Source organism: Phyllobates terribilis, unplaced genomic scaffold (assembly GCF_046119375.1).
Source record: "Phyllobates terribilis strain yellow unplaced genomic scaffold, ASM4611937v1 Scaffold_8__6_contigs__length_399053987, whole genome shotgun sequence".
Lineage (NCBI taxonomy): Eukaryota > Metazoa > Chordata > Amphibia > Anura > Dendrobatidae > Phyllobates > Phyllobates terribilis.
Window position 1 is genome coordinate 156,808,326 of NW_027362768.1, and position 25,420 is coordinate 156,833,745.

The 25,420-nt window shown below is 45.7% G+C and overlaps 2 protein-coding genes across 4 annotated transcripts; both read left to right on the forward strand.

The window, feature by feature from the left end:
- The first annotated feature begins 271 nt into the window (after window positions 1–271).
- Window positions 272–18,164, forward strand: BCL10 (BCL10 immune signaling adaptor). Of its 3 annotated transcripts, XM_073643559.1 has the most exons (4): window positions 273–850; window positions 9,465–9,753; window positions 12,768–13,092; window positions 17,016–18,164. In XM_073643559.1, exons 1-4 carry the CDS (start codon window positions 803–805, stop codon window positions 17,023–17,025), a joined length of 672 nt encoding a protein of 223 aa, XP_073499660.1. In that variant the 5' UTR covers window positions 273–802; the 3' UTR covers window positions 17,026–18,164. The 3 variants fall into 3 exon arrangements, with proteins under 3 accessions (XP_073499659.1, XP_073499660.1, XP_073499661.1); XM_073643558.1 differs by lacking the exon at window positions 17,016–18,164 and having other exon boundaries at window positions 272–850; window positions 12,768–13,148; XM_073643560.1 differs by lacking the exons at window positions 273–850; window positions 17,016–18,164 and adding an exon at window positions 859–1,097 and having other exon boundaries at window positions 12,768–13,148.
- A 2,446-nt stretch (window positions 18,165–20,610) lies between these two features.
- CUNH1orf52 (chromosome unknown C1orf52 homolog) lies at window positions 20,611–25,019 on the forward strand. The gene is made up of 3 exons (XM_073643561.1): window positions 20,611–20,910; window positions 21,907–22,114; window positions 24,455–25,019. The coding sequence occupies exons 1-3, from the start codon at window positions 20,662–20,664 to the stop codon at window positions 24,499–24,501; spliced, it is 504 nt and encodes a 167-aa protein (XP_073499662.1). The 5' UTR covers window positions 20,611–20,661; the 3' UTR covers window positions 24,502–25,019.
- Window positions 25,020–25,420: the final 401 nt, after the last annotated feature.

Genomic DNA, 25,420 nt, shown 5'->3' on the forward strand with positions numbered 1-25,420 from the left:
GTGTGGCCCAAGAGGTAAGGGGGCCCATTTCTACCTCCAAAGCAGGAGCAATTTTGCATTTTTAGGACCTATTGGACTGCAAGGGACCCATATATTGTTTTTGCACAGGGGCCCTTTTCTGTTTGTGGTAGCGCTGATGTCTTGTCGACAGAGCTGCAGTCAATCACTGAGCTCGGCACTCTACCAGAGTTGAAGGCAGCTCACTGATTGGCTCCAGCGCTGTTGACTATACGTCAGCGCTGCAGACAGTAACAAACACTGGAAGCAGTGGCGTAAACTCCGTGCCAGACCTGGGGAGGGGGAGAAAAGTACTGTTTGGTATTTTATTAAACAAACTGCAGCTGAAGGGCAGGAGTTTTGCAAAATCAGAAAATCGCTTTAACCGACTAAGTCTTTTCTTGGGTGTCAAATGTTACATGGCTCTTGAGCTTCTTGCAGGGGCTGTGATGGATGACACCTGTTGTTCAGGCTTCAGCACTCTGAACTTTGGTAGAATGCAGCAACCAGTCACACAAGTGAACAAGGAATTCAGGAAATGAAAGTCAGCATGTCACAACAGAGCAATGAGGAAGAACTGGAGAAAATACTATCAACAATCTAGCTGGCAGGAAGAAGTAACGTGTCGCAGAAACTCGTACCCCTGTAACCGGAAACACTGCGAGTTTCTAGATAAAAGTCTGCAAACGAAACCGGGCGAGTCTGTGCAAGCGAGAAAAAAAATTGCCCGGCGAATGTGATCTCACCTTAGAGCTCGCGCTTCATTACGTCACAAGCTGGGGGTGGTGGCCTTTAGGTGCCCAAGATGACTCCCCAACTGAACGAAGACATAATGGCAGATATAAAGAAAGAAGTAAGTAGTAAGATGCAACAAGGAGCAAACCTGGGGATGAGTGGATCAATGACAAGATTGGATCTGATCTGTAATGGGCGGATTTACCTTTTGGTTGATGCTGATCTAAGGCGGGTGGTTTGAGGCAGCACAGGAGGAGCAGGAAATTGTAGAAAATCAGTCACATCTCGTTATGATCTTATATTTCCGCCAAGTTTTCCTATATATCTGATGGGAACCTCTCCTGCTCTTCACGGACCTTATCCAGGTATGTGAATGTGCCCTGATTGAAGTATTACCATCTTATAAAGTAACTAGATGGTGGCCCGATTCTAACACATCGGGTATTCTAGAATATGTCTCCCGATGGTGACGTACTTATTTTAAATCTGCCGCCAATTGGCCGGAGACCGTGTTTAAATTTGGCGACACAATCGCAGATTGGTCGCGGCGGCCGGCAGCGAGCAATCAGCAGAGCGGTGTTTAAATTTGGCGCCGATATCGCTGATTGGTCGCGGCCGGCGGCTGCGACCCATCAGCGAACCGTGTTAGTGAGTACCGGGGAGCATCCACCTGCCTTATAATGTCCCATGCAGGATGTCACTCCCCCCCCCCCCCCATATAATGCCCCATGCAGGATGTCACTCCCCCCCCCCCCCCATATAATGCCCCATGCAGGATGTCACTCCCCCCCCCCCCCCCATATAATGCCCCATGCAGGATGTCACATCCCCCCTCCCTTATAATGCCCCATGAAGGATGTCACATCCCCCCCCTTTCACTCCCCCCCACCATATAATTCCCCATGCAGGATGTCACACCCCCCCTCCCTTATAATGCCCCATGCAGGATGTCACATTCCCCCCTCCCTTATAATGCCCCATGCAGGAAGTCACATCTCCCCCCCATAGTGCCCCATGCAGGATGTCACACACCCCTCGTTTATAATGCCCCCTCCACGATGTCACACACCCCCACCCCACCATTTAATGCCCTATGCCCCCATACAATAAAAAAAAATAAATCCAATACTCACCTCACTTCTCACCTGCTGGTGCTGCCGCTGCTCTGGACTCCTCACGCGCGCCGGCATCTTCCCGCTCAGCGCTATGACCACTCAGGAGAGAGTGCGGTGGAAAGAAGTCACCGCGCCCTCTGACCTGAGACGTCACAGTCAGAGGACGCGGAAGACACCGGAGCTGCTGCGGAGGCACGGGGAGAGGTAAGTATTGCGCCGGGTGCTGATCTCCCGACGGTAGCCGCATGGAGGTCAGCGGCGCCTCCGGTGGGGGACTTATGCTGCGAGCGCCAGTCATCTCCCTGCTGCATCGCCGCTGACCTCCGTGCGGCAGATGAGCCGCTAACGGCCGCCATCTTTTTCTGAAATGCCGCGTCGCTGATTGGCCGCAGCCGGACCAATCAGCGACGTGGGATTTCCTGGACAGACAGACGGGATAAGACAATTCTATATATTAGATGGTATATTGGTAGGAAAGGCTTGACGATTGCTGGAGACCCCGCTGATCCTGAGAATAAAGGGGCCAGTGTTGTTTTGCGTCACTTTCTATTTTTTAACTGCACATAGCAGCCCATTGCTTGGCCCATGTATTTTTGGTGTCCTTAAAAATGTAATAATATTCAATTATCTTGGATATTATATTATTGTTTCAAGCAGTTTCCTTTTTTGTTTGCCTATACTAGTGATATATCACCTTCATTCTCAGGATTGGTGTGGACAGGTCCCGTATGTCACACACCCTCCAATCAAAGTGATAGCATATAATAGCAATATACGATGATTTTATCAGTGGGCAAATCCCTTTAAAGAGAACCTGTAACTTGCCGTAAATATGTAATTTTATTACCCGATGTAAATGCCGCTGCTCTCCTGAATCCGGCGATGTTTTTCTTTTCTTTCTGTGCCTCTGCTTTCCTGAGATATGGCCTCCTTTTCCATGAATGTAAATCTCTAGTTTTTTTTGGCCAACTGGGCCTGGTCCTCAATAAGACGCCCATTTGTCTAACAAGACTAGATTTATATACAGAGAAGAAGGTGCCATATCTCAGGAAAGGAGAGGCGCAGAAACAAAAGAGAAGCAAGGCCAGATTCAGGAGGACAGCGACATTTACTCCAAGTGAAATAATTAGATATTTTTGACAGGTCCTATCGAACCTGGGCATTTACCTTCACAATCTATAGCTCATTGTTATGATCTGGATGAGAATCTATATATTTGGGTAATAATCAGCTTTTTCCTAAAAATTTGAAGTGACAGATAGGGTAAAATTTCCATGTGTTGAACACTGCAGGCATGGAACAAAGAAGAATCATGTTCAGTATCGGGATCAGAGGGTTGTCTAATCACAGGTGGTCTCAGGACCGGCTCCTGATGCTTTGGACAAACATGATTTTGCTATGGGAAGTTTATGTTGTCAGCAGCTCTGATTCATAGAGGGAAGTCCAAAGGCACTGGGCACATCGGTTGTGTAAATGTTTACAAGGGAACATGGTCAGCATCTTTTTACACATAGAAGTATTGGTATGGCTGTATGGGGGTTTATGCCCCCTATAAAAAAAAAAACAAAACACTTTTTTGTAGAATTCTGATTTGCCAATTATGAGAAATCTAGTGTATAAGTCATATGCAAATCAGGCTTCATGTGCGCTGGGGCATGTCAGTGCACTTGGACAGCTTATTATTTATTTATTTTACTCACTTATATAGCGCCATTAATTCCACAGCACTTTACTGACATCATCATCACTGTCCCCATTGGGGCTCACAATCTAAATTCCCTATCAGTATGTCTTTGGAGAACCCGAAGGAAACCCACGCAAACACGGGGAGAATATACAAACTCCTTGCAGATGTTGTCCTTGGTGGGATTTGACCCCACGCTGCAAAGTTGCAGTGCTAACCACTGAGCCACTGTGCGGCTCTTATTACCTCTTCATTACTCCATACCTGGTACCACCCTTCTTTACCTGAAAGCTCTGGCCTCCATGATTATCAAAAGACTGACTGTCACTTCCAAACAGAAAACTAGTGTGTACAGGTGCTTACTAAGAGTAGCCAACTATATACATAACTAAGAAAGTTGCACTCTGTAGTGCTGTAGCATGTAAACATGAAATATATGAAATCTGAATTGCATTACTGCTCTAGAAATAGGAAAAAAATAAGATATTTAGCACATAATATGGCCATATCATGCATGCCCTTGTCGCCGGGAACCTATCGTATAGGATAGGTTAGGATAGGTTCCCGGCAAAAGAAGATCGCCTTGTCGTTGGCTGCTGGGCATTCATGAATTGGTCAAATTATGTGCTATTTTTTTCCTATTTTCTAGAGCAGTACTGCAATTCAAATTTCATGTGTACGTTATAGCTAGTGTTGAGCATTCCGATACTGTAATATCGGGTATCGGCCGATATTCGCGGTATCGGAGTTCCGATACTGAGTTCCGATACATTTACAATATCGAATACCGGAATCGGAAGTTCCCATAATGCCTGCGCTCTGCAGTGTCTCTGAAGGATGACAAGCTGGATGACAGCGCTCAGCTGCGATCCAGCCTGTCATCAGAATGCCATCCCAGCTTGAAAGAATTCTCCTGATTGTTTAAAAGCTGGCGGGCGGTAAAAAGCCGCCGGCTTTTAAACAATCACACAGCCCCATACTGCTTCCAGCAGCCTCCCATCCCGATCCTCCGCTCCTCTCGCCACCTCCCATCCCGATCGTAAGTTAGGACCGGGCGGGGAGCGCAGCACCAAGGAGCGGGGAGCGAAGGACCCGGGCGGGGAAGCCGGCAGTGAAAAGACTTCACCGCCGGCTTTCCCGTTCTGTGCTGCGCTCTCCCGCCGGTTATTTCAAATGAACAGCTGAGGTATCAGGTGATGCCGATCAGCTGTTCATTTGAAGTAGCCACGGTGCCCTCAGAGGGTTCATGTGAGTTCATGCTTGACTGCATTGCATGAACTCACATGAACTTTCCCACGAGCGCACAGGTCAGCCTCACCTCCCAGACCATCAGACCCGTCATGATTAGTGTGTGCGTGCAGGCAGACATAGGCCGATGTGACACTACTACTCCCATCGGCCTATGTCTGTCCCCCGTCCACTCGTGCCAGCAGGATCAGCTCGATGGGAGCAGTAGTTCCCATCAGCCTGATCCTGCTATTTAAACTGCCCCATATGTTATTTTTACCCCTATACGTGTTTTATTCTTTTAGGCCCCCATATATATATATTTTTTGTTTTTGGTCCCCAATAAATTTTAAATACATGTCATTGGTGGCCAGTGGTTACCTAAAATAAATTAGTTTATACATTACCTGTCCCCGCCGATCGCCACCTAAAATAAAGTAAAAAATAAAAAAATACACCTATACTCACCTAGACACCTAATTCCCCGAAGCCATTGATCAACTGTAATAAAATATAAAATAATAAACCACAACCTTATCCTTACCCCTCCGTAGTAATCCATGAGTGTCCCACGATGATCTCCAGTTTAGAGCAGCCACATAGAATGTGACCGCTCTGAACCGCTGCTAGAATGACGAGGCCGTAAAGCAGCCCCGTAATTGCATAAGCGGGTTCGCCGGAGTTCAGGCAGCGCTGCTCCGGTTAGCTCTTTTACGGCCCTGCTGTACCGTGAGAAATTCCCACGGTACAGCAGTGCCGTAAAGGAGGTCTCCGGAGCTGAGCTGCCTGAATGCACTCCGTTGACCTCAGTCAGTGGCTCCTGCTGCCAGGAGCGGACGTGTTCCCGGCAGCGTGAGCTTACAGCAGCCATGCACAGCTGTCACCATCTCCAGATGTGACAGCTGTGCATGGGAGATCAGCGCAGGAACGTGGACAGGTAACTATTTTTTTTTAGTAAACTAAGAATTAAATAAAATGGTGTGTTTTATTTCAAATAAATTATTTTTTTCTGGGTGTAGTGTGTGTTTTTTCTTTTTAACACTTTGTAGGTTAGTAATGGGGCTGTCTTATAGACGCCCATCATTACTAACCTGGGCTTCATGGCAGCTGGCGCTGACATGAACCCCACCACTATTACCCCCTGCCACCGCACCAGGGCAGCGTGGAAGAGCGAGGCTAAGTGCCAGAATTGGCGCATCCTATAGATGCGCCATTTCTGGGGTGGCTGACGGCTGGTGTTTCTAGCCTGGGAGGGGGCCAATATTCATGGCACCCTTCCTGAGCTATTAATATCAGCCCCCAGCTGTCTGCCTAGCCTTTGCTAGCTATTAAAATAGGGGAGACCCCATGTCATTTTTTTGGGGGGGGTCTCCCATTTTAATAGCTAGTAAAGGCTAGGTATTCAGCTGGGGGCTGATATTAGTAGCCTGGGAAGCTCCGTGGGTATTACCCCCCTTCCCAGGCTTCAAACATCTGCCCCAGCCGTCTGCTTAACCTCCGCTAGAGACTAAAATTACGGGGGATCCCACGCCAATTTTTTTTTAAATAAATCCTTTATTTTAACACTAAATGACACTTGAGGGGTTAATAAAGATGCAGTCCCTAAATTATTATTTATTTTTTAATTAATTTTTCCAAAAAACTTTGACGTGGGCTTTGCCATATTTTTGTATGCCAGCCAGGTACAGCATCCAGGAACGGGATGCCCCCAACCACCAGCTGCCTATTTGTACCTGGCCGGACACAACAATATAGGGAAGCCCTTTTTTTTTTAATTATTTCATGAAATAATTAAAAAAAATTGACGTGGGGCTTCGCACTATATTTGTGTCCAGCCAGGTACAGCAGGCAGGAACGGGCTGCCCCCAACCACCAGCTGCCTGTTTGTACCTGGTTGGACACAACAATATAGGGAAGCCCTTTTTTTCTTAATTATTTCATGAATTTCATGAAATAATTAAAAAAAAAAAAATACGTGGGGCATCGCCCTATTTTTGTGTCCAGCCAGGTACAACTAGGCAGCTGGGGGCTGGAATCTGCAGCGCAGGGAGGCCCAAGCTTTCTGCCCCCACACTGCAAATTGCAGTCCGCAGCCACCCTGGAAAATGGCGCGTTCATAGAAGCGCCATCTTCTGGCGCTGTACCCAACTCATCCAGGGCCCTGGTGCGGTGGCTCACTGGGTAATAAAGGGGTTAGGGCCAGCTTGGCATTATCAGCTGGCCCTAAGCCCAAAATTCATGGGGTCACGCCAATATTAGACATGACCGCCATGAATTTCTAGTAAAGTATTAAAAAAAAAACACAACACCCAGAATAAAGTCCTTTAATTGAAATAAACACCCAATTCTTTATTGTTCTAAATTAAACCATACTTACCATCACGCCCATTCCAGCTGAAGCCAACGATCTCCTGCAATAAAAGAAAAATAATAAAGCAACATCATCCTTACCTTTCCATGGTTCCCAGGACGGCTCCAGCTCTGCTACATCGAGATGACAGGCTGGATCGCAGCAGAAAGCTGCCATCCAGCCTGTCATCCCGCAGACACTGAGAAGCTCAGGCATGCTTGCGCTCCTCAGTGTCAGGCTGTGACGGCATCCAGATGAGCCGAGTCTCTCACACTCACCGCATGCGCAGGAGAATTCTCCCACGCTGTCAGTGACGTGCATGAGGTGAGCTGAGTTCATTGTCGGCTCATCTGGATGCCGTCACAGCCAGACACTGAGGAGCGTAAGCATGCCTGCGCTTCTCAGTGTCTGCGGGATGACAGGCTGGATGGCAGCTTTCTGCTGCGATCCAGCCTGTCATCTCGATGTAGCAGAGCTGAAGCCATCCTGGGAACCATCAAAAGGTAAGGATGATGTTGCTTTATTATTTTTCTTTTATTGCAGGAGATCGTTGACTTCAGCTGGAATGGGCGTGATGGTAAGTATGGTTTAATTTAGAACAATAAAGAATTGTGTTTTTATTTCAATTAAAGGACTTTATTCTGGGTGTTTGTGTTTTTTTAACTTTCACTATGGGGTTAGTAATGGGGGTGTCTTATAGATGCCTCTCCATTACTAACCTGGGCTTGATGTCAGCTGGCATTATAAGCTGACATCAACCCCAGCCCTATTACCCCACTGCCACCGCTACAGGGCAGTGGGAAGAGCGAGGCTCAGTGCCAGAATTGGCGCATCCTATGGATGCGCCATTTCTGGGGCGGCTGACGGCTGGTGTTTCTAGCCTGGGAGGGGGCCAATATTCATGGCACCCTTCCTGGCTATTAATATCAGCCCCCAGCTGTCTGCCTAGCCTTTGCTATTAAAATAGGGGGGACCCCACGTCATTTTTTTGGGGGGTCCCCCATTTTAATAGCTAGTAAAGGCTAGGTATTCAGCTGGGGGCTGATATTAGTAGCCTGGGAAGCTCCGTGGGCATTACCTCCTTCCCAGGCTTCAAACATCTGCCCCAGCCGTCTGCTTAACCTCCGCTAGAGCCTAAAATTACGGGGAACCCCACGCCAATTTTTTTTTTAATAAATCCTTTATTTTAACACTAAATGACAAGTACAGTAACCAACACTGTCACTGTACTTATTATATATGTGACTGACATGTTTCTATCTAATCTATGTGTGATGCTCTATTCTTTCTGTTGTAAATTGTTGGGTACCGCTGCTGAATTGCCGGCCGGTTTTTTAAAGAGACGGTGCATGAAAACACTAATATTTTTTTAAATAAATCCTTTACACTAAATGACAAGTACAGTAAGCAACACTGTCACTGTACTTATTATATATGTGACTGACATGTTTCTATGTATCTAATCTGTGTGAAGCTCTATTCTTTCTTTTCTAAATTGTCGGGTACCGGTGTATGCCGCTGCTGAATTGCCGGCTTTTCATGTTTCACTGTGAGCACTGTTCCCATCGATTTGGGCAACCACCTCCCCCAATACATTCTACATTATTGTTAGTTGTTTTCCTTCATGTAGAATTAACCTACAAGGAAAGAAAGGGTTTGTTTTCATTCCGATATTTGTGTCCCATTGACTTGCATTGGTTTCCGGTATCGGAATCGGCGATATCCGATACTTTTTGAGTATCGGTCCGATCCAATCCGATCCGATATTTCCTGATATCGGAAGGTATCGCTCAACACTAGTTATAGCACTACAGAGTGCAACTTTATCTGGCCTCCATGATGTCATCCATGCGGCCAGCTGGAACCATAAGCATGCGCTGTTGCGGTACATTCTCGTGTTGAAGGAGACAAGGATCATGCTGCTAGGTTTCTACATGCCCGATCCTTTGATCTTAAGGGAGAAATGCTGAGGCCAGAAGTCTATGGCACCAGCTTACTCCTATCTCCCTATTAATAATCTTATAATCTTTATTTTTATATAGCGTTAACATATTCCGCAGCGCTTTACATACATTATTGTCGCTGTCCCCATCGGGGCTCCCAGTCTAGATTCCCTTCCCTATCAGTATGTTTTTGGAGTGTGGGAGGAAACCGGAGAACCCGGAGGAAACGAGAATACGTGTACATTTTGCCAAGCCGAGTATGCATGTACAGTATTTGGGGTGTTGGAAAAAAATAATTGTTGGCCAAATAAGAGTTCATCCAACAACTATCTAAGGTATATGATCGCCCTTAGAGAGTATATAAGTTCTACCGTAACAAATTGCCTGTAATTTTGATTCTTTGTCTCTTGCAGGCCATTGAACATTTACGACCGTATTTATGTGAGAAGCTGATTGCAGAAAGACACTTCGATTACCTGCGATCAAAAATGATCCTGAACAAAGACGATGCCGAAGAAATTATGTGCCAAACAACGAGCCGGAAAAAAGCTGGAGAAATGCTGGATCGTCTGGCCAAAAACCCAAAGGGACTTGATGAATTGATCGAATCCATCAGACAACAGAGAACACAGGACTTTCTTATAGAAAAGATAACTGATGAGGTTCTGCGGGTGAAAAACTCATGGATCGATTCCTACAAAGGTAATTCCGCACTAGCCCAATGGAAGTTTAAGCAAAAAAACATTCTGATCCAGTGCCAAGTGTTCCCGTCTCGTCTGCTGCAAGCTGAATTTAGAAGAATCGGTTTAGATTAGGTTAATTATATTATTAGCCAATGAAATCCCTTTTCTAATGGCAGACCCACTGGCAATCAGCTAAGCAGCTCGGCTCCTCAGTGTAGGAACCTATTCTATAACATGAGACAGATGGAGTGTACAACAACTGCAGGCTTATAGTGGAGGGACTATATTGGGTAGACAGCAGATGATGCAATGATAGCTGTTATAGTTTATGTGCTTGTAGTTCCTCTCTAGGCTGTATTTTATGACCTCTATGACAGTTCTCTCCTGTATTCCTTCGTGTTCTGATAACGCAGCTAATAGCTGAAATTCTGCAATCAAGACATCCAATTTAGAGGGGAATTACAGTCTACAAAAATTACCATCTACTCACGTGATCATTTTTATGTTGTTGTGGGCTCCATTATTGCGTAGTTTCCCTGAAGCTCCATTCACTAGGAGTAATGATGATGCTGAGTGCAGCCAGTGCCATGGACAGTACTTGGCATATAGAATCAGAGAACAAGAGGTCATCTAAGTCCCGCGTTCTGGCAAATGGTGGGGATAGGACCTGCACCGATGTAGACTATTACAGTTATATGAAAAAGTTTGGGCACCCCTATTAATCTTAAGCTTAATGTTTTCTTAAAATTGGTGTTTTTGCAACAGCTATTTCAGTTTGATATATGTAATAACTGTTGGACACAGTAATGTTTCTGCCTTGAAATGAGGTTTATTGTACTAACAGAAAATGTGCAATCTGCAAACAAAATTTGACAGGTGCATAAGTATGGGCACCTCACCAGAAAAGTGACATTAATATTTAGTAGATCCTCCTTTTGCAAAAATAACAGCCTCTAGTCGCTTCCTGTAGCTTTTAATGAGTTCCTGGATCCTGGATGAAGGTATTTTTGACCATTCCTCTTTACAAAACAATTCCAGTTCGGTTCACTTTGATGGTCGCCGAGCATGGACAGCCCTCTTCAAATGATCCCACAGATGTTCAATGATATTCAGGTCTGGGGACTGGGATGGCCATTCCAGAACATTGTAATTGTTCCTCTGCATGAATGCCTGAGTAGATTTGGAGCGGTGTTTTGGATCATTGTCTTGCTGAAAGATCCATCCCCTGCGTAACTTCAACTTTATCACTGATTCTTGAACATTATTGTCAAGAATCTGCTGATACTGAGTGGAATCCATGCGTCCCTCAACTTTAACAAGATTCCCGGTGCCGGCATTGGCCACACAGCCCAAAAGCATGATGGAACCTCCACCAAATTTTACTGTGGGTAGCAAGTGTTTTTCTTGGAATGCTGTGTTTTTTTGACGCCATGCATAACGCCTTTTTGTATGACCAAACAACTCAATCTTGGTTTCATCAGTCCACAGGACCTTCTTCCAAAAAGAAATTGGCTTCTCCAAATGTGCTTTTGCATACCTCAGCCGACTCTGTTTGTGGCGTGCTTGCAGAAACGGCTTCTTTCGCATCACTCTCCCATACAGCTTCTCCTTGTGCAAAGTGCGTTGTATAGTTGACCGATGCACAGTGACACCATCTGCAGCAAGTTGATGTTGCAGCTCTCTGGAGGTGGTCTGAGGATTGTCCTTGACTGATCTCACCATTCTTCTTCTCTGCCTTTCTGATGTTTTTCTTGGCCTGCCACTTCTGGCCTTAACAAGAACTGTCCCGGTGTTCTACAATTTTCTTACTATGTTCCTCACAGTGGAAACTGACAGGTTAAATCTCTGAGACAGCTTTTTGTATCCTTCCCCTGAACAACTATGTTGAATAATCTTTGTTTTCAGATCATTTGATAGTTGTTTTGAGGAGCCCATGATGCCACTCTTCAGAGGAGATTCAAAAAGGAGAACAACTTGCAAGAGGCCACTTTAAATAGCTTTTCTCATGATTGCATACACCTGGCTATGAAGTTCAAAGCTCAATGAGGTTACAAAACCAAAAAAAGTGCTTTAGTAAGTCAGTAAAAAGTAGGTAGGAGTATTTAAAACAAGAAAATGATAATGGTGCCCATACTTATGCACCTGTCAAATTTTGTTTGAATGCAGATTGCACATTTTCTGTTAGTACAATAAACCTCATTTCAAGGCAGAAACATTACTGTGTCCAACAGTTATTACATATATCAAACTGAAATAGCTGTTGCAAAAACACCAATTTTAAGAAAACATTAAGCTTAAGATTAATAGGGGTGCCCAAACTTTTTCATATAACTGTACCTATTCATTTAAGTAGACTGTAACATTCCTTTAGTCATTTGTCATGGACCCCAACAGGCTATAAAAGCCCTGAAAAATAAAACGATGTACAAATCACAAGATTTTACTCTAAATGTTAAAGTAACATTTGGCTGCAGCTTTTTTTAACTCCTCATCAGAGTTAAACTTCTGGCATTCTAGTGCATAATTTAAAGTACTCCTTTAGAGGGTTATTCTTATCTCCTGTAGTGATGGGACCCCTTTATTCTCAGGATTAGTGAGGATCCCAAAGGTTGGACCCCCATCAATCATAAAGTAATGGCATATCCTACCGATTTATTATTATTAACGGCCGTTAGCTTGATCTCGAACCATGGCAACTTGATGGATGAACGATCTATAGAAAGATGAATCTTGTGCAAGCCTAGATAGGTCCACCAGGGTCTTCTCCGCTGTTATCTTGATTGTATCAACCCACCGGGTCGCTACTCCTCCTCTTAGCATTGTTCCTTCTATTATTCCGACCATGATGTCCTTCTCCAGTGACTGCTCTCGTAGCTTGCTGATCCTTGCTTTGAGTGACGTGTCTGGCTTGATTTGTTCCAAAACTGATTTATTTGTTGGTATATCGGTATCCTACCGATACGCCACCATTTTCCAAGATGGGCTTTTAAGCCCTCAGCACTATATGCTCTTATAATATTTTTTATTTTGTAGATTGCTGCTTGGAAGAGTCGCTGACAACGTGCAATGGATTAAGTTCCACTGATGAAAAACTGGTGTCACCCCAAATGGAATCCACGGTTCTTTTTCACCCGGAAGGAGAGCCCAGTCTCCCGAATTATTTTAGTACCTCTCTAACCCTGAGAAGTCCATCTACTCTAGAGGTGAAATCCAAGAACAGCAGACACAGTTCTAACTTCTCCAACAAGTTCCCCAAACCAGGAGAACTGGGAGCTCCGCCACTTCCTACTGTTCCTCCGTCGGAGCCTGAGGAATCGTGCGCATGTTCTGCGATGGATAACCAGTTCTTGTCTCTGAGGTCCAGTTCTCCTTTTCATTCATGATTCCACAAATAAATACTCTGTTGTTATGTCATTGCGTTGCATTGGATTTGTGTTCTGCAAATCTCTGGCCACCAAATGCACAATTTTTGACATTTGCAGGAAAAATACATCAAGGACATATTCAATTTTTGTAATAAAGTAGATTGTCGGATTGAGTATAAAACTTCCCCCACTATCAACATACAGTCTGAGATTAAATAGGATTGGTTTGCCAAGGGGTGTTGTAGGTGGATACTTATTGGTCTTTCTACATGAGACTTACGCAATAAAAACTGACCGAATTTCATCAGTGTGCTTTATCCACTTTTGACCTTGGTCTGTTTTTCTCATCATCCATTTTTCTCTTAGGAGGAAAAAAATGTTTCCTACAATTCTAGAAACTGAAAAACAGAAAGCATACGTTTACAATATCAATGTTGTCCGTGTTCATTCTTTGTATTTTCTTTTTGCAGATCCATTCACATGAAAGGGCAATTTTTTTTTATTTGCAAATTGGGTCAAAATCAGAGAATTCACCAAAAAACAAAAAAAAAGAACATAGATTATAATGGGTACGCTTGTTCTATCTGCAAAACGATGGACAGAACACGTACGTAAAAGTCGGATGTGTGAATGGGACCTTAGCAATATAGTTATTAGCACAGCACAACATATAAGCAGAGCACTCATACCATATGCCTGGATAACTTTAAGCTGCCATTTTAGGGGTTGATCCTACCAATTTTCACAGGATCCAAAAAATAATTTCTAGTGTATACAGCATAAGAAAAATGTATTGGATTTCACCTGTCTGATCTTCTCCATTTCTCACCAGTGTTCACACAATCCAGCATTTCCTTAAAACTTCTGTAACTTTTCTTCCTTCAGCATTAATCTATTTCAGTGCAGATACTGCACTCGGAGAACTAAGGAGCAATTATCCTGAGCAGGATGATGGCATAAGCTAAGACTTTTTTTCATCTTTCTACAGAATAATGGGTCCACATAGTCCTCCATACAGAATAATGGGCCCCACATAGTCCTCCATACAGAATAATGGGCCCCACATAGTCCTCCATACAGTATAATGGACCCCACATAGTCCTCCATACAGTATAATGGGCCCCACATAGTCCTCCATACAGAATAATGGGCCCCACATAGTCCTCCATACAGAATAATGGGCCCCACATAGTCCTCCATACAGAATACTGGGCCCCACATAGTCTTCCATACAGAATAATGGGCCCCACATAGTCCTCCATACAGAATAATGGCCCCACATAGTCCTCCATACAGAATAATGGGCCCCACATAGTCCTCCATACAGAACAATGGGCCCCACATAGTCCTCCATACAGAACAATGGGCCCCACATAGTCCTCCATACAGAACAATGGGCCCCATATAGTCCTCCATACAGAATAATGGGCTCACATAGTCCTCCATACAGAATAATGGGCTCACATAGTCCTCCATACAGTATAATGGACCCCACATAGTCCTCCATACAGTATAATGGACCCCACATAGTCCTCCATACAGTATAATGGCCCTACATAGTCCTCCATACAGTATAATGGCCCCCACATAGTCCTCCATATAGAATAATGGGCCCCACATAGTCCTCCATACAGTGTAATGGGCCCCACATAGCCCTCCATACAATATAATGGGACTCACATAGTCCTCCATACAGTATAATGGGCCCCACATAGTCCTCCATACAGTGTAATGGGCCCCACATAGTCCTCCATACAGTGTAATGGGCACCACATAGCCCTCCATACAGAATAATGGGCCCCACATAGTCCTCCATACAGTATAATGGCCCCACATTGTCCTCCATACAGTATAATGGGCCCCACATAGTCCTCCTTACAGTATAATAGGCCCCACATAGTCCTCCATACAGAATAATGGGCCCCACATAGTCCTCGATACAGTATAATGGGCCCCACATACAGTGGTGGCCAAAAGTATTGGCACCCCTGCAATTCTGTCAGATAATACTAAGCTTCTTCCTGAAAATGATTGCAATCACAAATTCTTTGGTATTATTATCTTCATTTAATTTGCTTGCAAGGAAAAAACACAAAAGAGAATGAAGCAAAAATCAAATCATTGATCATTTCACACAAAACTCCAAAAATGGGCCAGACAAAAGTATTGGCACCCTCAGCCTAATACTTGGTTGCACAACCTTTAGCCAAAATAACTGCGAACAACCGCTTCTGGTAACCATCAATGAGTTTCTTACAATGCTCTGCTGGAATTGTAGACCATTCTTCTTTGGCAAACTGCTCCAGGTCCCTGATATATGAAGGGTGCCTTCTCCATACTGCTACTTTGAGATCTCTCCACAGGTGTTCTATGGGATTCAGGTCTGGACTCATTGCTGGCCACCTTAGAAGTCTCCAGTGCTTTCTCTCAAACCATTTTATAGTGCTTTTCGAAGTGTGTTTTGGGTCATTGCTGGAAGACCCATGACCTCTGAGGGAGACCCAGCTTTCTCACACTGGGCCCTACATTATGCTGTAAAATTTGTTGGTAGAGAACACTTGGGCCAACATATTAGAAAACTCACAGGTCAGTGGTGACAACAAGGACCGGTTCACCACTCATGACCGGGAGTAGAGGATTGCCTACTCAGGGAGAAATGAGAAACCACGATAATTGAGTAATAATGGCATAAAACAACAAAGTTTATTAGGTCAGTTAAAAAGGTATACAATAGTAATACAAAAATTGTATAATTACATATTAATATTAAGACAGTGAGTGACTATTGGATCAATGAGAGAGGAAAAGAAACTCCCATAACATCTTAAGGACCCCTAAAATATGTGTGTGCCAGGGTACAATATATCCCAATGGGATCCACAAGGGGAAGGGTCAAGGGGAGGAGCCCATCTTTATAGGACCTTACATGATCACATGATAAATCATGGTGTGGGGTGCGGCGCATCCTCTCCCGACATTGGGATATATTGGATACGGAGCCCTCGCTGAGGGAATACATTGGGGAATCTCCATGCATGACACCCCGACAATCTAACACCCTAGCAGATCTCCTGGTTTCCAGTCATTACCTTCCACCTGTGAGAAGCCCATTTGGTTCCCGTGGTCCCACCTTGGGGTCTTTCCCTTGCGGCCATTGTGCTGCTTGCACTAATGTCCCACGAGTTACCATGTTCACGAACTCTGATGGCTCCCGTAACTTTGACATCCGCCACCGTATTTCCTGCAGCACCACACATGTGATTTATCATGCTACATGTGGTTGTGGACTTATTTATGTAGGTCTTACGTCTAGAGAGCTGAGAGTCAGAGTTCGTGAACATGTGAGGGACATTATTGCGGCTAGGGTCATCTCTGATCCTCGGGAGCTCAAAACTTTACCTCGCCACTTTAAATCTGCCCATAATTGTGACCCCCGATCTCTGAGGATTTGTGGCACTGACATGATACATTTGGGCTCCCGGGGAGGTGATGCCAAACGCCTTTTAGCACAAAAGGAAGCCAGGTGGATCACTACTCTCGACACTCTTTCACCACGGGGACTTAATGAACATCCTGGCTTCTCCTCATTTTTATGATTTTTTTCTTATTTTGAATCTTGAATGAGAAATTTTCTATTTTTTCTAGAAAACTTGCTTGCTGAGATTGATTTGACTAGTTGCTATTTATATATTTTGATTTCCACATGTGCGCTTTTTGCGCCTGACCTGAACCCCCCCCCCCCCCCCCTTTTTTTTGCCATGCTTCACTCCCGGTGTCCCGGGATGCTCTTCCCCCTTCCTCTCCCCCCCCCCTCCCTTTTTGTTCCCTGAGGGGTACACATCCTCCTTCTTGTTTTTACTGATGTTTTTACCCGTGTGTGTTTTGATATTTATTGTTTATTTTTCTCTATCCTTAGAGCCTTCTGATTTTTGTCCTTATCATACTATACATGCCTGTGATTGGACCAATTACTTGGCGCATTATCTCAACAAGATGACGGAGTTGGAACTGGGATATCTCATTTAGAAGACTTCTTTGTACTTTTTCTTTATTGCGTTTTCTTATTTTCTTTTTTTTGTACTATTATTTCCTCTTTATTTGTATTTCTTTGTTCCATTTATTATTTTTTTATTTATTATTCCTCTTTTCTATTCATAGTTTGTTTTTTCTAGATTTATTGTAATCCCACCCTTTATTATATACTCCTGCCTATATATTCCTTCTCTCCTCTCTTTATATATCCTCTTACCTTTCACTGGTATTGGTCGTGATACCTAGTTTCCACGACCTCTTGTGGGACATACAGCTATGCTCCTGCGGTGGCCGGTGGCGCGGGGTGAGCCGCGGCCGGCACTCGAGCGCGTCCTTCTCTATGGCAACGGCGCACCCCCGGATGTTGTCAGCTGACACTTCCGGTGTGTGCGCGTGTCATGACGGGCGGCGCGCGATTGCCGCTTCCGCTGTGACCCCGGCGCATGCGCCCTTCTATCCGACCCTCGTGGCGGCCATGTGATACTGATCACATGATTTATCATGTGATCATGTAAGGTCCTATAAAGATGGGCCCGTATGCACCACACATTACAAGCCTCTTGATAAAGCAACACGCGAAACGCGCGTCGAGGCCCCTGGTGGATGTCCCCTACCTGCCTCCTTCTGCCCCATACATTTGGGAGGGTCAGCAACCAACTTGGTGAGTGCTCCGATTTACTCATTATTATGGCTTCCCATTTGGGAATTACATTTAAGGTTGATACTATCTAGCCCTCTTGGTTATGATCTGATCCTCTCCTTTAGTTCTACCTTTATGATTTACCTTCATTTACTCTTCTCTCCTTTCCCTGCTCCTCCCCTTGACCCTTCCCCTTGTGGATCCCATTGGGATATATTGTACCCTGGCACACACATATTTTAGGGGTCCTTAAGATGTTATGGGAGTTTCTTTTCCTCTCTCATTGATCCAATAGTCACTCACTGTCTTAATATTAATATGTAATTATACAATTTTTGTATTACTATTGTATACCTTTTTAACTGACCTAATAAACTTTGTTGTTTTATGCCATTATTACTCAATTATCGTGGTTTCTCAAAATTTGTTGGTAGTCTTCAGACTTCATAATGCCATGCACACGGTCAAGCAGTCCAGTGCCAGAGGCAGCAAAGCAACCCCAAAACATCAGGGAACCTCCGCCATGTTTGACTGCAGGGACCGTGTTCTTTTCTTTGAATGCCTCTTTTTTTTCCCTGTACACTCTATGTTGATGCTTTTTCCCAAAAAGCTCTACTTTTGTCTCATCTGACCAGAGAACATTCTTCCAAAACGTTTTAGGCTTTCTCAGGTAAGTTTTGGCAAACTCCAGCCTGGCTTTTTTATGTCTCGGGGTAAGAAGTGGGGTCTTCCTGGGTATCCTACCATACAGTCCCTTTTCATTCAGACGCCGACGGATAGTACGGGTTGACACTGTTGTACCCTCGGACTGCAGGGCAGCTTGAAATTGTTTGGATGTTAGTCGAGGTTCTTTATCCACCATCCGCACAATCTTGCGTTGAAATCTCTCGTCAATTTTTCTTTTCCGTCCACATCTAGGGAGGTTAGCCACAGTGCCATGGGCTTTAAACTTCTTGATGACACTGCGCACGGAAGACACAGGAACATTCAGGTCTTTGGAGATGGACTTGTAGCCTTGAGATTGCTCATGCTTCCTCACAATTTGGTTTCTCAAGTCCTCAGACAGTTCTTTGGTCTTCTTTCTTTTCTCCATGCTCAATGTGGTACACACAAGGACACAGGACAGAGGTTGAGTCAACTTTAATCCATGTTAACTGGCTGCAAGTGTCATTTAGTTATTGCCAACACCTGTTAGGTGCCACAGGTAAGTTACAGGTGCTGTTAATTCCACGAATTAGAGAAGCATCACATGATTTTTCAAACAGTGCCAATACTTTTGTCCACCCCCTTTTTTAGGTTTGGTGTGGAATTGTATCCAATTTGGCTTTAGGACAATTCTTTTTGTGTTTTTTCATTGAAGACAAATTAAATAAAGATAATAATACCAAAGAATTTGTGATTGCAATCATTTTCAGGAAGAAACTGAGTATTATCTGACAGAATTGCAGGGGTGCCAATACTTTTGGCCACCACTGTAGTCCTCCATACAGTATAATGGGCCTCATATAGCCCTCCATACAGTATAATGGGCCTCACATAGCCCTCCATACAGTATAATGGGCACCACATGGTCCTCCACACAGAATAAAGGGCCCCACATAGTCCTCCATACAGTATAATGGGCCCACATAGTCCTCCATACAGTATAATGGGTCCCACATAGTCCTCCATACAGTATAATGGGCCCACATAGTCCTCCATACAGTATAATGGGCCCCACATAGTCCTCCATACAGTATAATGGGCCCCACATAGTCCTCCATACAGTATAATGGGCCCACATAGTCCTCCATACAGTATAATGGGCCCACATAGTCCTCCATACAGTATAATGGGCCCCACATAGTCCTCCATACAGTATAATGGGCCCCACATAGTCCTCCATACAGTATATAATGATATAATAGATCGATTCAGAGTAGAAAAAAACATAATTAGCTAAACCTAACTTATAAGATGAGAGGAATCCAGCGGATCCTGTTCTCACCGCGGTTTGATCATTGCCATAGCTTCATGGATCACGTTTTCCACTTTTCTGTATGATGCCGAGGATTTCTGCTGCTCTCTGAAGTGTCTGAATTATGTAATAATGTCTATAGAGGCAACATATACCGCAGCGAGGGACACAGAACTCTGCCAGTTACTGTATATAATGTGCAGGAATGAGGGCACTAAGGCCACTCTCTCCCTGGCACTGTGTATTGGGCACTGCAGCACTGTGCAAAGCATTGGTCTAGTGCTCATTATGGGAGCACTCTCGTTACCACCATTATGGGGAGACTCTCTGATTAGCAGCATTATGGGGGCACTCTCTGGTTGGCACCATTATGGGGGCACTCTCTGGCTAGCGCCATTATCGGGGCACTCTCTGGTTAGCACCATTATGGGGGTACTCTCTGGCTAGCACCATTATGGGGGCACTCTCTGGATGGCGCCATTATGGGGGCACTCTCTGGTTAGCACCATTATGGGGGCACTCTCTGACTGGCATCATTATGGGGGCACTCTCTGGTTGGCACCATTATGGGGGCACTCTCTGGTTGGCACCATTATGGGGGCACTCTCTGGTTGGCATCATTATGGGGGCACTCTCTGGTTGGCATCATTATGGGGGCACTCTCTGGCTGGCGCCATTATGGGGGCACTCTCTGGTTGGCACCATTATGGGGGCACTCTCTGGCTGGTGCCATTATGGGGGCACTCTCTGGTTAGCGCCATTATGGGGGCACTCTCTGGTTAGCGCCATTATGGGGGCACTCTTAAGCTGGCAGGCTTGTGTAGACAATACTATGTAATATCTGTGGTCAGTGCCTCTCCTCTCCGCTGCCATCTGCCGCCACACAGGACCTCTCCGTCCTCCCCCGGAAGTGACAGGATTAGAGGTTGCACGATGGCGGCTCCGGAGGAGGAGAAGGATCCTCTCAGTTATTTCGCCGCTTATGGCAGTTCCAGCTCAGACAGCAGCGAGGACGAAGCAGAGGCGGAGAAGGCGAGGACGGCGGTGAAGAGGCCGCTCTGCTCCAAGAAGCTGCCGGGCCCGGACGAGCTGTTCCAGACCGTCACCCGCCCGTCCTTCCTCAGCGCCCCCAGCACCGCGGCCATCAACTGGGAGAAGCGCCTGGTGCGGCCTCCGGAGGAGGTAATCAGCGAGCGAGGGAGGCGGCAGGGGGCGCTGTGGCTACAGTGTGTGCGAGTGACGGCAGGGGGCGCCGCGGAGAGACAGTGCGTGCGAGGGACGGCAGGCGGCGCCGCGGAGAGACAGTGCGTGCGAGGGACTTCAGGGGGCGCCGCGGAGAGACAGTGCGTGCGAGGGACTTCAGGGGGCGCCGCGGAGAGACAGTGCGTGCGAGGGACGGCAGGCGGCGCCGCGGAGAGACAGTGCGTGCGAGGGACTTCAGGGGGCGCCGCGGAGAGACAGTGCGTGCGAGGGACGGCAGGGGGCGCCGCGGAGAGACAGTGCGTGCGAGGGACGGCAGGGGGCGCCGCGGAGAGACAGTGCGTGCGAGGGACTTCAGGGGGCGCCGCGGAGAGACAGTGCGTGCGAGGGACGGCAGGGGGCGCCGCGGAGAGACAGTGCGTGCGAGGGACGGCAGGGGGCGCCGCGGAGAGACAGTGCGTGCGAGGGACGGCAGGGGGCGCCGCGGAGAGACAGTGCGTGCGAGGGACGGCAGGGGGCGCCGCGGAGAGACAGTGCGTGCGAGGGACGGCAGGGGGCGCCGCGGAGAGACAGTGCGTGCGAGGGACTTCAGGGGGCGCCGCGGAGAGACAGTGCGTGCGAGGGACGGCAGGGGGCGCCGCGGAGAGACAGTGCGTGCGAGGGACGGCAGGGGGCGCCGCGGAGAGACAGTGCGTGCGAGGGACGGCAGGGGGCGCCGCGGAGAGACAGTGCGTGCGAGGGACGGCAGGGGGCGCTGTGAGGAGCAAATTCTGTTTACAGTAAATAGTTGGGGAGATCCCATATTTGTGCCCAGGTGGTACCTGTATGACTGCAGGGACCTGACCTCAACAGCACAAGAGCCCGAGACCCGAATCTATATGATCAGATGCACCTCTGCAGACAGGAGCCCCCCGGCCCCTCTGACGCTTATTTGCTCCTCGCAGGTTATAACCCAGCTCCTGTTTTGCTCTTGAACAGCCGCCTCGAGAATTTAAAGTGTGGAAGAACAATGCGGTGCCGCCCCCCGAGTCCTACAAGGTGGAGGAGAAGAAGGGTCCTCCGCCAGAGCTCGACATGGCGATAAAATGGTCCAGTATGTACCAGGACAACGGCGATGACGCCCCCCAGCAAGTGAGCAAGGCCAAGTTCCTGCCGGATGAAGAAGCTGAGGCAGCGGCGGTGTCTGGTGAGGATCATACGGGGTGTTTAACCATTTGAATCCTGCTGGTGCCGCATACTGACCGGATCCCAGTGGCCCCCACGACCCAATCATGGGTTCTGATGGGTAGTAATGGGGCAGGTGGGGGCTGATGAATGCTGCTCTGGTTGCCATCTCCGTCCTCCCGGTCAGTGGCTAAGCTCCATACAGTAGTAAGGCTATGTGCCCACGTTGCGGACCTGAAGCATATTTTTTACGCTTCTCCCTGGCGGGAAAATCGCATGCGGATATTACATGCGGTTTTCCCGCCAGGTAGAAGCGTTTGTGAGGCGTCTTTGCATGCATTTCCGCATGCGGGTTATCAAGCACTTCTCCAAGCATCACTTGGAAAAGTGCTTGACAACTTGTTCAGAATGGTAAAAAATAAAAAAATAAACTTTATACTCACCTTCTGATGCATTCTCTGCCCCGTCCGGAGGCTTGAGCGGCTCACGCTGTTGTGTGCAGGACCTGCGATGACGTCATTGAGTCATGTGGTGGGTCACATGACTCAATGACGTGGCAGGTCCTTCAGACAACAGCGGGACGGAGGGAAAACATCAGAAGATAAGTATAAACTTTATTTTATTCTTTTTTTTACAGGTTCTTTGGTACCCAGGTCTGGATGAGAGTCTCCTCTCATCCAGACTTGGGTACCATCCGCACATTGATTCCGCTGCGCTTCCGCAAAATTAATGAACATGCTGCGGATTTTTGACTGCAGCATATACGCTGCGGAAAAATCCGCAGCATGGGCATTGACATTGCGGAATGCCATTGGGGACCATGGGGTGCGGATATACATGCGTTTTTCAAGCGTTTACGCTGCGGAAATTCCGAAGCATATACGCTTGAAAAACTCTACGTGGGCACACAGCCTTATGCAGGATTGAACCTGTCACCGTATCATCACTTGTTTTTAAAAGAGCGCTAGAAAAATAAATTGTCAAAAGTTTTGAAAATAAAACAATAAAAAAAAACTCAATCGCCCCTTTCTCCCCATTTAAAAAAACAAAAACATTTGATATTGTCTTATCTATTACAGTCCAATCTATCAAAGTCTAAAATTAATAAAACCCGTACAATAAACACCATAATAAGAAGAAAAATAAATACCCCAGAACTGCAGTTCTTTGGGTCACTACACCTCCCTAAAAATCCAATCAGTATCTTGTACGTACCACAGTTTGGTATCAATTAAATGTCACCGTAAAAGAAAACGAGCACTCGCTCCTCTCCATCAATGGAAAAATAAAGGTTTTTTTTACAAATGTCTCAAAAACTTTTCACCAAATTAAATAAAAATAATAATAATGTAAGTTTGGTATCTCCATAGTCGTTCTGGCCTGGAAAATTATGTTACCAGGTCATTTTTTACTGCACAATGAACACTGCAAAAACACAGCGGAATTGCATTATTTTTTTTATTTATTTTCATTTTTTTACTGCAATTGTAATTTTTCTTCCAGTTTTTCAGTATAAATATGTTTAAAATGAACGGTGTCATTCAAAAATACAACTCGTCTGACAAAAAAAAACAAGCCCTCGAGCAGCTATGTGGAGGGAAAGCTGGAAAAAAGTAAAAGCGTAAAAATGAAAATTGATTGCGGAGGGAAGGGGGTTTTAGACAATTGTTTTATCTCCCATCCATAGAGTAGGGGATAACTTACTGATCACTGGGGGTCCGACCACTGGGAATGAATGAGAATCTGCAGGGCCCCATTCTCAGGTGCCTGAACGGTCTGTCCCCGGAGATCAGTAAGTTCTCTTACTCTATGGCTATGTTCACACATCATGGGTTTTTTGCCTCACAAATCTGCAGCAAAACTTTATCTTCAGGGGCATTTTGTTCAGGTTTTTTCTTGCAGTTTTGGTGCTTTTTTTTTGTGTTTTTCAGCGTTTTTTTTTTCACTGTCCTTCTGTCTCTATACATGTACGTAAAGTTCTGTGAAAAAAAGAACCCCATTCTATTTTGCCATCGAAAATTCTGATGTAAATTTTGGTACATTTTTTTCAGCGTTTTTTTCACCACCTGTTACTTCCTATGAGTGAAAAAACGCTGAAAGAAGTGACATGCTCTATTTTCCATAAAACCATGCAAGGCACAAAATACGGAACCAAAAAAAAAAACCATTTTGTGAACAAAGAATTCTGGTTTCTCATAGACTTTGCTGGTACTGCAAAAGGCAACTGAGAATATGCACAAAAACCTGCAGCAAAAAACGCTGAAAAAATCATGATGTGTGAACATAGCCTATGGATGGCAGATAACATTCCCCTGTAGCTGGGGCTATTATATATGTGTGTAATGTGACTATCTCATTCCAGGTGATGAGCAGGATGAGCCGTCTTCTGCTAAGAAACGCAAGGTGTGACCCTTATGGTACGGACCAGAGCGCCGGGATCTAAAGGCGGCCTGAAGAAGGGAGCTCCCCTGACATCCTTCCGCCAGATGACCTCCATAGCTGAGTGTATAGACCAGTGCTCTCCTGCCTGTGGCCAGACTACAACTCCCAGCATGCTCTAACCTTCTTGGAGCTGCTGCCTTGCCACAGGCTGGAGACCGTCGGTGTAGATCTTCCACGTGTCAGTATTTGCTCGTGTTCAGCACAATGTCTCGGCTGCGGTACTTAGGACTTGGGGTTTGGTATTAGGTGCTAGTCTTGGTGAATGTAATGGGCCGTAGGGTCCATCGCTGCTGCTGCCCAGCGATACATTCATGTTTTTACTTTCTGGACCAGTGATAATAATGCAGTTTGGTTCTGCCACTTGTCTGCATTGTGTAGAAACCTTTTATAAAGGATGCACTTCACAGTAAGTTATTGTAAGATTTCCGCAGAAATCTAGGAAGCAATGTGTAAATAGGACTGCAATTAAATCTACATTTCATAGATTGGGCGTCTTCTCTTTTTTTTTTTTTCCATTTTCTTTTAGAATTTATTTTATATATCATTTTAAAAAATCTTTAGGTTAAAATTCATCTGCTTACAGCCTTTCCCGAGCTTACGCTATGTGTTTTATTCCAGACACAATAGGGGTCATATATTTACAGAATTTCGATGTACGGTACATATACCCAACTCCACCCAATTACCTGTGAGGGGAAAGGTAGCTGTGCTTGACAGCCACACTTCTGTAATGACGGCCACACTTCTGTAATGACAGCACTTTATTAGCCATTTAATCCCTTTAATAGGGAGTGTAGTGGGGGGTATAAATTAAAAAAACAACAACAACCTTGTTTGCCTTTAAACACTACTAGTCTCTTTTTTTGGGGGGGTTGACGTACTAATT

What these genes read in the sequence shown, in the direction of transcription:
- BCL10 (XM_073643558.1), top strand. Translation starts at nt 803, where the DNA reads ATGACTCCCCAACTGAACGAAGACATAATGGCAGATATAAAGAAAGAA. An exon ending in TGGCAGATATAAAGAAAGAA is followed by an intron (nt 851 to 9,464) that starts GTAAGTAGTAAG and finishes TGTCTCTTGCAG; the next exon opens with GCCATTGAACATTTACGACC. An exon ending in ATGGATCGATTCCTACAAAG is followed by an intron (nt 9,754 to 12,767) that starts GTAATTCCGCAC and finishes TTTATTTTGTAG; the next exon opens with ATTGCTGCTTGGAAGAGTCG.
- CUNH1orf52 (XM_073643561.1), top strand. Translation starts at nt 20,662, where the DNA reads ATGGCGGCTCCGGAGGAGGAGAAGGATCCTCTCAGTTATTTCGCCGCT. An exon ending in TGGTGCGGCCTCCGGAGGAG is followed by an intron (nt 20,911 to 21,906) that starts GTAATCAGCGAG and finishes GCTCTTGAACAG; the next exon opens with CCGCCTCGAGAATTTAAAGT. An exon ending in TGAGGCAGCGGCGGTGTCTG is followed by an intron (nt 22,115 to 24,454) that starts GTGAGGATCATA and finishes ATCTCATTCCAG; the next exon opens with GTGATGAGCAGGATGAGCCG.